The 12,168-nt window shown below is 32.3% G+C and overlaps 1 protein-coding gene across 6 annotated transcripts in view; it reads right to left on the bottom strand.

Moving 5' to 3' along the window:
* LOC142328710 (sorting nexin-14-like) overlaps positions 1–12,168 on the bottom strand; it is a 106,061-nt gene that overhangs the window by 23,881 nt on the left and 70,012 nt on the right. For all 6 annotated transcript variants that reach the window (XM_075372648.1, XM_075372649.1, XM_075372644.1 and 3 more), the window contains one exon: positions 6,916–7,061. In XM_075372648.1, the coding sequence (XP_075228763.1) occupies positions 6,916–7,061 (146 nt within the window). The remainder of the gene's footprint in view (positions 1–6,915; positions 7,062–12,168) is intronic.

Below are 12,168 nucleotides of genomic sequence, written 5' to 3'. Positions count from 1 at the left end.
ATAGAGAAAGAAGAGGAAATCGAATAGGATGAAAAGGGAGATACAATACTGAGATATGAATTTAATAGGGCATTAAAAAATATGAATGGCAGAATGGCTTTTGGGATAGATAGGATACCTGCAGAATTACTGCCAGTGCAGGTGAGAAAGTAATAGATAGATTTTACAAACTAGTGTGTAATATTTATGAAAAAGGGGAAGTTCCATCAGACTTCATGTGGAGAATACAGAAAAATTAGCTAACTACTCATGCATCAAAAATCTTAACTAAATTCTGTAGAGAAGAATTGAGAGGAGAGTGGAAGAAGTATTAGGTGAAGACCAACTTGGTTTCAGGAAAAGTATACGGACAAGGGAAGCAATTTTAGCACTCAGATTAATAGTAGAAGGAAGACTACAGAAAAACAAACCAATATACATAGTATTTATAGACTTAGAAAAGGCATTTGATAACATAAGAGTGGAATAAAATGTTCAGCATTACAAAAAATTTAACATTTACAGGAACCAAACTGGAACAGTAATAATTGAAGAACATGAGAAATAAGCCGTAATAAAAAAGGGAGTTACACAAGGATGTTCCCTATCCCTGCTACTTTTTAATTTTTACATAGAACTAGCAGTTGATGATGTTGAAGAACAGATTAGATCCGGAGTAACAGTGTAAGGTGAAAAGATAAAGATGCTATGATTTGCTGATGATATAGTAATTCTAGCCTAGAATAAAAAAGATTTAGAAGAAATGATGAATGACATGGATGAAGTTCTACGCAAGAACTACTGTATGAAAATAAACAAGAACAAAAAGGAAGTAATGAAATGTAGTAGAAATAATGTAAATGGACCATTGAATATAAAAGTAGGAAGAGAAAAGATTATGGAGGTAGAAGAATTCTGTTATTTGAGAAGTAGAATTACTAACGATGGATGAAGCAGGAGCGATATAAAATGCCTAACAGCACAGGCAAAATGAGCTTTTAGTCAGAAATATAATCTGCTTACATCAAAAATTAATTTAAACATCAGGAAAACATTTTTGAAAGTATATGTTTGGAGCATAGCTTTATATGGAAGTGAAACTTGGATGATGGAGTTCCTGAGAAGAAAAGATTAGAAGCTTTTGAAATGTGGTGCTATAGGAGAATGTTAAAAATCACATGGATGTATAAAGCGAAAAATGAGAGGTATTGTGACAAATTGATGAAGAAAAATGCATTTGGATAAATATAGTTAAAAAAAGAGACAGACTTACAAGCCATTAAGGTATCCTGGAATAGTCGCTTTGATATTGGAGTAACAGGTAGATGAAAAAATTGTGCAGGTATGCAATGTTTGGAATGTGTAAAACAAATTGTTAGGGATGTAGAATGTAGGGGTAACATCGAAATGAAACGATTGGTACTAGATAGGGAATCTTGAAGAGCTTCATCAACCAGTCAAATGACTGAAGACAAAAAAGAATATACAGGTGTCCTAGGTGTATTTCTCTCATTAAAATAATGAAAAAAGTTCATATAATCATGGGTCAGAAAACACTTTGTTAGCAAATTACAGCTAGTGAAAGATTTTGCTCCAATTTATGCTCTTCTACTGAAAAGAAGCCCTACTGAAATTCTGGGAAGGTAAATTAAGGGGAAAATTTAGTGGTTTCTTATGGTTTCTGACCTACAAAATTAAAAAAAAAATGGGTCCTAGCAGTATCACCATTATTTTCTGAGATAGGGTATAATAAATAAATAAATTGAATTTAAAAACAGTTTTTTAGTTTTGGAATAAAATAATTTAGTTAAATTGTCAATAAACAAATAAAACTTATTGGTTAAATTGATAGAATTTAATTCTGAAAAATTTGATATAAATAAAGTCAATAAAAAATAATTAATAGTGCAAGAAAATAAAGTATTCTTTAATGCGGAACAACACAACAGGTTCAGGAGCTAGTATTGATAACTAGGTAGAGAACCTGTTTCCTGAAGATTTCAAAAAGTTGCTCTAATTGTTTTCAGATCTGGAAAACATATTTCAAATTCTACTGCAGTAGCTGTATCACTACCATTATACACATGCATAATGAATACTATATCAGCGTATTCCTCTGCTGTAAATAAGTATGGCATTATTTCAAAGGCAAACTGATCATGTTCAAACTAAAATTCAGAGAAAATCTTCGCTAATGACAGCACAGTTCACAATACTCTGTATATATAATGCACCTTATAGAATGATTTAAACATTAATTCAGTATTGCACATTGTTGATCAGCTGTTGTTATTTATTGCCAACTTTGAAATAATAATTTTACAAATAATTTATTGTATTTCAGTAAAAAAAAATTATCTAATATTCTTATTTATTTTACAATTGCGTAATTTCCAGTTTTTAATAGTAAATTTTGTTTTAAAAAATTTTTTGCATCACCAAAAAAGAATTTGATTTTTGTTTACAATAAATAAGTGCTTTTCTGACAAATGTAGTAATGTACTGTTTCTAATTAAATTTTGAATGTTTCTAACTTTTCTTTGTTTTATTCAACTTATCTCATTATCTTTATTCAGAATTAGAGTCTCTACCAGTTTTTTAAAAGGTTTTATGTGTTTATTACCCATTTAACATAGATACACAAACATAAAAAAAAAATGAGTATTTTACCACAGATTTTTCAAAAACTACTACAGATATAGTTCTGGGACCTATTTTATTCAATTTTTCAGGTCAAAAACAAGTAATCACTAATTCTGCCCCATAATTACATCCTAAAAATTTCAGTATGACCTCATTTAACCAGAGTAGTTGATATTTTTCACAAGCCATAACTCGCAATCCAAGCATTTTAAGACATAAGTTTATATGAACTTTTTCCATTATTTTCAGTAGAATAGGTTCTGAAAATCCCAGGAAAACTTCATGTGTGTGTGTGTGTGTGTGTGTGAGAGAGAGAGAGAGAGAGAGTGAGAGGGGGTGGGAGAGAGTTTCTAAAATGGTGGGCTGGCTATACTTTTTCGGATTCTAAACAAAAAAAAAGTTTTTGTAAAACTAAACAAAAAATATTCTTAGGAAAAGTGGCGATTTCTCAGTTTGTTATTTTGTTTGCCATTTTGTTATTTTTATATAAAAATTTACATCTCTAGTTCAGATACAGGAATCACATTAATATTTGGTAAGTGTCTTTGTAATAAAGTTTTAAAATTAGAAAAAAATCGGGACTTAAATACCTTCACAAATTACAAAATGGCAGAGATGTTTATTTTTCAATCCGTTACATCTCCATAAATATAAGTTTTATCAAAATGTATATTATTTGCTAAAATATTAAGTATTTTATTTTGAAGAAAATTACATTTAATTTTTTTAAATCTGTTAAAAATAGCTTATGGCAGTTAAATAGTTATGGCAGAAAAGTGATAATTTTCTGTTTTCTAATTTTGTGCCTGTTTTCATGTCCTCCACTTTACATTCAATTCAATTAAATATTAATTATTTTTATTTTTTTGTTAACTCTAGAATTATAAATTAGTATCAAATAAAGTAGTAATTTTCTCACAATAAAATTTAATATTACGTAATAATAAAACAACTGATATTAATTTTTCACTTTTGAATAATTTTACACAGCAACTATTACTGCTGATATGTTAACAATGTAAAAATGAAGCTTCTTTCAACAGGAATTGTGTTCAAACTATCACAATCAGCGTATCTGAAGCGACGAGAATCCTCATGGTACTTTCCCAAGTAGCCATCAACGAAGATTTTCCCTCAACATATGGGCAGGAATTTTTAATGACTATCTTTTGGGTCCTGTCATTCTACCAAATCATTTAAATTGAGAAAATTATCTTGCTCATTTGACCGAAAATCTTCCACATTTTTTGGAAGACCTACCTCTACAATTAAGAGGAAATATGTGGTTTCACCACTATGGAGTTCCAGCACATTTCAGGCAGTTGGTATCATATTTCCTGCATGAAATTTTCCATGAAAAATGGATAAGCCGTGGAGGATCAGTGCTCTGGCCTGCCCGATCACCTGAATTAAATCCTCTTGACTTCTATCTATGGGGTGATTTGAAGCATATTGTTTATTCAACTCCAATACTCAACATTGAGGATCTTTAATAAAGGATCCAAAATGGATTTCAAGAAATTAGGAATATTCTAGGAATTTTTGAACGGTTAAGACAATCTCTCAGAAAAAGACTGGAAACTTGTGTAATTTCTTCTAATGGTGGACACTTTGAACATCTCTTATAACTTTTAACATTTGTTAACTGTTTTTTTTTTTTTTAAAAAGTGTTAATGTTCTACAACAATTAATGTAAGATTATCACAGATAGTTGTTTTATTTTTTGAATTATTAAGTCTATTACTGTGAGAAAATTATTACTTAATTTGATATTAATTTACAATACTAGAATTAACAATAAATAAAAAATATTTAATTGAATTGGACATAAAGTGGAGGACATGAAAACAGATACAAAATTACAACATCGATTTTCTGCCATAATTAGGCTATTTTTTAATAGATCTAAAAAAATAAAATGTAATTTTCTTCAAAATAAGACTTAATATTTTAGAAAATGGTCACCATTTTGTAATTTGTAAAGGTATTTAAGTCCTGATTTTTTTCTAATTTTAAAACTTTATTAAAAAGACGCTTACCAAATGTTAATGCAATTCCTCCATTTGAACTTGAGATATAGATTTTTATATAAAAATAACAAAATGGTGGACAGTGGGAGAACAAAGGAGAAATTGCCATTTTTCCTAAGGATATTTTTTGTTTAGTTTTAAAAGTAGAATCCCAAGAAGTATAGCCAGCCCACCATTTTAGAAACACTCTCTCTCTCTCTCTATATATATATATATATATATATATATATATATACACACACGAGGTGCGACAATAAAGTAATGAGACTGATTTTTCTTTGCAAGATGTAGCAACCCTACAGTTTGCATAGGCACACCATCTTTGACCTTGGTCTATAAGCTACTTCTAGTCCAAGCGGCACATTGATGCAACTGCTCAGTCGTGAGTTGTGCTCTAATAAGTGAACACGTGTTTGTGTCTCTCGTCACAGAAATGAAACCGCAAAATATTGTGCAATGGTATGCCATTTCTTTTTGCGTTAAATCGGATGAAAATGCGACGACAACTTATGGTAAGCTTCAGAAGGCTTTTGGAGAGGTGGCAAGTTTTTCGGTGGCATAAAATTTTTAGTGAAGGCAGAACGAATGTTGAAGATGAAAACCGCAGTGGACGACCATCAACCTCACGGACAGATGTCAACTTGACCAGGGTGCGTGAAATTGTACGATCTGATCGAAGATTATCCGTGAAAATGATTGCAGAAGAACTCAACATCAATTGAGAAACGGTTCGTCTAATATTAACTGAAGATCTTGGTATGAGAAAGATTTGTGCAAAAATGGTCCCCAAAAATCTTACACAACAACAGCGAGAAACACAGAAAAATGTGGCAGTCGATCTGTTAGAGCAAACGGAAATCAATCCAGATTTGTTGAGCCGTGTTATCACTGGTGATGTAGGTTGGTTTTTTCAATACGATCCAGAGACAAAACGCCAAAGTTCGCAATGGTGCTCAAAGGGATCACCCAGATCAAAAAAAGCTCACATGTCAAAGTCAAAAGTGAAATGCATGCTTGTGTGCTTCTTCGATTCCAAGGGAATTGTTCATAAAGAGTGGGTGCCTCCTGGACAAACAGTTAACCAATATTTCTACAAAGAAATTTTAGAAAGACTTCGTAAACGAGTTCTTCATGTCCATGCCAACGTTGCTGATAATTGGATTCTGCATCACGATAATGCGCATCCCATACTGCTCTTGTCAGTATAGCAATTTTTAACCTCAAAACAAATTTCAGTACTATCACAGCCACCTTATTCACCAGATATCGCTCCGTGCGACTTTTTTCCATTTCCAAGAGTCAAAATGGCGGTCAAGGGACACCATTTTCAAACAACACAAGATGTCCAAAAAGCTGTGACGAGGGTCTTGGAGGATATTACAGAAGATGAGTTCCAGAAATGTTACCATCAATGGCAGAAGCGCTGGAATAAGTGTGTGCAATCAGAGGGGAACTTCTTTGAAGGAGACAACACTAAACATGACTATAACGGTAAGCAACATTTTTTTTCACATCAGTCTCATTACTTTATTGTCGCACCTCGTATATATATATATATATATATATATATATATATATATTAACTTAAATGTACTTTATTTATTTAAGTTTATTTTCCTTCTGACTGGATAGAATTAAATATAATATAACAAGGGATATTTTACTTAAAAATATTATCTTTATTAATCTCTTGGGTTAACCAATCTTGCATACAGTATGCAAGAGAATTCTGTATTATATGTGTATGAATCTGTACCTGAGGAAGCTTAGAGAATTTTAAGTTCAATGTAGTGAATTTAATTTATAAGTTTGTATAGTTGATTGGTGGTTAACCCAAGAGATTAATAAAGATAATATTTTTAAGTAAAATATGTCTTGTTAATATATATATATGCTAAGGTGTATCCAGACTAAATTAATTAAAAAATGGCATGGATACATTCGCTTCTCTTCAGTGCTTCATACTACCTTAATTAAAATAATATTTTATACTTGTAAATAAACCAAATACAATAGAACCTTTGAAAATGGTAATAAAAACAAATATAATAATTGAAAGAAATTAAATATATAAATGAGTAAAATATAACATAGAAAGAAAGCTACAACAAGAAAAAAGTGATAAGCAAAATAAAAGAAATATTTCTCAAAGTATGTAGGAAAAGTTATTAGAAAAATAGAATGGAAATTTTAATTTTACATACAACTTAATTGTATAAAACTTTATTAGTTAGTTATTTGTACATGAAAATGTTAACAATACCTGTTTATTTTGTAATGGATTTTGAAGAGCAGTGTACAATGCAAGATAAATATGCTTTGTTAACCATCCAGCTTCATTGATCAAACATTCAGCAGTTACAGATACTTGAGAGCGATTTATAGGATTTCGTGATTCAAATATGGTATCTGTAAAGCAACATAAAAAAATTAATATAAATATAATCACTTTAAAATCACTATTAAATATATATTTCCAACCTGGTTATGTTACTTGTATAGGCATTGCGCCACTAGTCTTTTTCTCTTAAAAATATGATAAAACTCTAATTTTTTTAAATTAACTGCATTTCTCCAGAATGATTATTCTCTAGATATTTTCTTTAATTTCCCTCCTGAAATAATAGTATAAAAATTACTTTTCATTTACTGAAATGTTTTAATTTGTCTTCCACTTTTTTCATATACATGCTCATTCAAACTTATATCAGTTAGACAATGATTACTGTGCTTGAAGTTATGATGACTATATTATTCATTAATTAACTTATATATTAATTAAATACTTTAAATTCCCCTTGGATATTATGGTTACATGTTAAAAACTTTCCTATATCTCTGGTTTTTTATTTTGTTTCAAATCTATAAATTCATACTTCCTACACAGATGTAAAATATATTTAATTTCATAAACACATTTTATTAACTATATACTACCAAATTTAAATACATAAATGTGAAGTATAACTCCTGCATCGGAGCATCTCCTGAATACTGATCTTAGGAAATTAAACATTTGCAAGGATGCTCAATTACAGCCTAGCACCTACTAAAAATATTCAACCCCAAAGGTGAAAATAAATGATTTGAAGCTAATTCTCTTACTTCCGAAAAATAATTAAAAAAAATAAATAATTCAATAGTGCTATATAAAAAAATTAATAAGTGAGAGTCTGGGTATGCTAATGAAATATTACAGATAAGAGAATATAGTTTCTAAAAATAGTTATTTTTCTCTAAACATTTCACTTCATCCTGGATTAGCCTACAGTGAGTATAATAAATTATAATTTTATTTTAAGTTTCATTAAGATAATCCACTAAAAAATCAATTTGTTTGAATGTTCTAACAGCTAATTAATTTTGTTTACTGAACAGATGAAAAATTAATGTGACAATAAGGTAAGCCAAATTTTTTCATTGGTTATTGCAGGTTTTTGCCGACTCAAACTAAGTGTGGGTCCAGTGAATCTGAATTGTTGAGTTTCTATCATAGTTGTTTCTCAGAGATTATTATTTTATAAAAACTCTACTGCTATCATTTGGTAATGAGCAATTTAAAAATATGGTTTTACATAAACGAACATGCACAAAAAATACCACATTTTCAATCATTACCATATCTCTAAAAAATAGGTTTCAAAAAATTGAAATTTTCCACTGGGCTCCTTGTTAGCAGATAGATTGTAGGTGTCAGAAGAAATCTGTTTAAATTCAAACACTTTAAAAATCCAACAAGATAATTTTAACATTACCCACAAAAAAAAAAAATAATACATAGACAATTTCTCAAGAAAGGCTAGCATGACCTTTTGTTCAAGACAAGTTTACATAACAAGTTCTAGGACATCTTGCAGCTGGAAAGACAGTCTTTCCACAATCTCTTTTACAAGGAGGTTACAATAGGTTTCTTTTTCTGATTAGCCTCCAGAACCACCGTAAAGTATTACTTCAGATGATGAGTGAGGATGATATACATGAAAGTAAATGAAGTGTAGTCTCAGGTCGACCATTCCTGAGGTTTGTGGTTAATTAAAACCTAATCGTCAAACAATACCATCCCAACCCCGTAGGGGTAAGACACCCACCTTGTGATGTTACTGGTCGCCATACCACCCCCTCCATTCCAAGCCCTCAGGGGCTTTACCAGACGTTGTCTGTAGACCCTCTAACTGATTACATCTAAGAAAATGCCTCAGCAGACATTTGCATCAGTAAAATATAAATCAAATTTCACCTTCATGTAGGCCTCAAATGGACATCTTCACATCCAACCTAACATGATTCCCTCAAACTAACTGACCAAAACCGCAGAAGCGTGAAGTCCGCGCCTAGTAAAGATTTGACAATACCGTTCGTGACTATGAAAGCCTCAGAAAATGAACGAGTTTAAAGTTTAATAAGTGCTACACTCATACCAATCAAAATTATGATTTACGCAATATAGAAATTCAGACCTATACCCAATTAAGTCAGGTACGCACACGTGCAGGAGTCGGGGACAAACCCCGCACCCCTACCCGGTCCCATCATAATGTCTCGCGTGGCATTACCAAGTCATGATCATGACCGCCACCAGTGGAGGGAAGCCACACCCCTGGTCACATGGGTTAACATACCCTGGCGGCACAGTCACCCCCAACAGCGGAAGCCCCAAAGCAAATCACAAACAATACCAATATAACCATGGCAATGCCAATGTGCCTACCTCCAACCAATCCAATGTCTAAGCCGAAACCCTAACCATCCGGGATCCTACCACAATTGAGTATCTCGATTAAACTCCCTCTACAAACGTACACACCGCAAGGGCACGAAGAAAACCAGCCACTATAGACCATTACTCTCGGATCATCCAGTTAATATGAGGACCCAGAAAGGAATGTATTTTCTCAGGTCCCCTAATAGCACGTGAATGTTTGACCTTGTATCAGGGATAGATGTAGAGGGCGTGATCCACTGTATCATCAGTCCCACAATCCAGGCATTGACTCGAATCCATGTGATATACTGATTGGGGGAGACCAAAGCAATCATACCTAAATCAGACACTATAGGAAATATACCATGTGTATAGCAACCTGTAGGGGATTCGTCCAACCTGACCTGCCAAGACGCAAGGCCCCGGTCTTCAATCTCCTGCTTTCGTTCTGACATCAATAGGTTATTTACCCTGGAAATGTAGCGTTCCTTAAGCTCATTAACCAACATACCTATTGGTTTGGTCAGGCTATAACACAGACTGCCTCCCGCGAGATTGTTCTATAACCGCCTATAACAGCCAGCATTATCAAAGAACACCAGCAACCACAATCTAGTATTCAAATCCATATAAAAGTAACTGCCTTTACTAGGATTTGAACCTTAGAACTCTCGACTTTTACATCAGCTGATTTGCGATTACAAGTTTACCACTAGATGAACCCGGTGGGTGGATATAGGTGCACTTTCTAGTTGCTGAAAAAACAAACCTACTGTATAAAAAAAGTATCTCAAGAATTGATATTAACAAGCCTAATCAATTTAGTCTTTAGCAAGATAATATTCCGAGATTCAAAATTTTCATATTATAAAATTGTCTGATATAATCCACAAGACATATATAAAATTGACTGTAAATCGTAATATTGATAAAACGTAAAATTTATCTGTGTAATAAATGTTTCTGTGAAAGAACTAGAATACTAGGGAGGTTTCAGACCCTAGAGAAGCTGTTCAGACCAGATCATGGGTCTCAAGCTAATAATGGATTACTTTTTTTTTTGTCTTCAGTCATTTGACTGGTTTGATGCAGCTCTCCAAGATTCCCTATCTAGTGCTAGTCGTTTCATTTCAGTATACCCTCTACATCCTACATCCCTAACAATTTGTTTTACGTATTCCAAACGTGGCCTGCCTACACAATTTTTTCCTTCTACCTGTCCTTCCAATATTAAAGCGACTATTCCAGGATGCCTTAGTATGTGGCCTATAAGTCTGTCTCTTCTTTTAACTATATTTTTCCAAATGCTTCTTTCTTCATCTATAATACCTAATAATACCTCTACCTACCTAATACCTCTTCATTTGTCACTTTATCCACCCATCTGATTTTTAACATTCTCCTATAGCACCACATTTCAAAAGCTTCTAATCTTTTCTTCTCAGATACTCTGATTGTCCAAGTTTCACTTCCATATAAATCAACACTCCAAACATATACTTTCAAAAATCTTTTCCTAACATTTTTCCTAAAATTTTGTTACTTGGAAAGTAATTCTACTTCCCAAATAACAAAATTCTTCTACCTCCATAATCTTTTCTCTTCTTATTTTCACATTCAGTGGTCCATCTTTGTTATTTCTACTACATTTCATTACTTTTGTTTTGTTCTTGTTTATTTTCATGCGATAGTTCTTGCGCAGGACTTCATCTATGCCGTTCATTGTTTCTTCTAAATCCTTTTTACTCTTGGCCAGAATTACTATATAGTAATGATATCATTAGCAAATCGTAGCATCTTTATCTTTTCAGCTTGTACTGTTACTCCGAATCTAAATTGTTCTATAACACCATTAACTGCTAGTTCCATATAAAGATTAAAAAGTAACGAAGATAGGGAACATCCTTGTCGGACTCCCTTTCTTATTACGGCTTCTTTCTTATGTTCTTCAATTATTACTGTTGCTGTTTGGTTCCTGTACATGTTAGCAATTGTTCTTCTATCTCTGTATTTGAACCCTAATTTTTTTAAAATGCTGAACATTTTATTCCAGTCTACGTTATCAAAAGCCTTTTCTAGGTCTATAAACGCCAAGTATGTTGGTTTGTTTTTCTTTAATCTTCCTTCTACTATTAATCTGAGGCCTAAAATTGCTTCCCTTGTCCCTATACTTTTCCTGAAACCAAATTGGTCTTCTCCTAACACTTCTTCCACTCTCCTCTCAATTCTTCTGTATAGAATTCTAGTTAAGATTTTTTATGCATGACTAGTTAAACTAATTGTTCTGTATTCTTCACATTTATCTGCCCCTGATTTCTTTAGTATCATGACCATAACACTTTTTTTGAAGTCTGACGGAAATTCCCCTTTATCATAAATATTACACACCAGTTTGTATAATCTATCAATAGCTTCCTCACCTGCACTGCGCAGTAATTCTACAGGTATTCCGTCTATTCCAGGAGCCATTCTGCCATTTAAATCTTGTAATGCTCTCTTAAATTCAGATCTCAGTATTGTTTCTCCCATTTCATCCTCACCAACTTCTTCTTCCTCTATAACACCATTTTCTAATTCATTTCCTCCGTATAACTCTTCAATATATTCCACCCATCTATCGACTTTACCTTTCGTATTATACATTGGTGTACCATCTTTGTTTAACACATTATTAGATTTTAATTTATGTACCCAAAAATTTTCATTAACTTTCCTGTATGCTCAGTCTATTTTACCAATGTTCATTTCTCTTTCCACTTCTGAACACTTTTTTTTAATCCACTCTTCTTTCGCCAGTTTGCACTTCCTGTTTAT

The sequence above is a fragment of the Lycorma delicatula genome, chromosome 8 (genome assembly GCF_047948215.1).
Source record: "Lycorma delicatula isolate Av1 chromosome 8, ASM4794821v1, whole genome shotgun sequence".
NCBI classification, from domain to species: Eukaryota; Metazoa; Arthropoda; class Insecta; order Hemiptera; family Fulgoridae; genus Lycorma; species Lycorma delicatula.
This window is presented reverse-complemented; position numbering and strand designations above follow the sequence as displayed.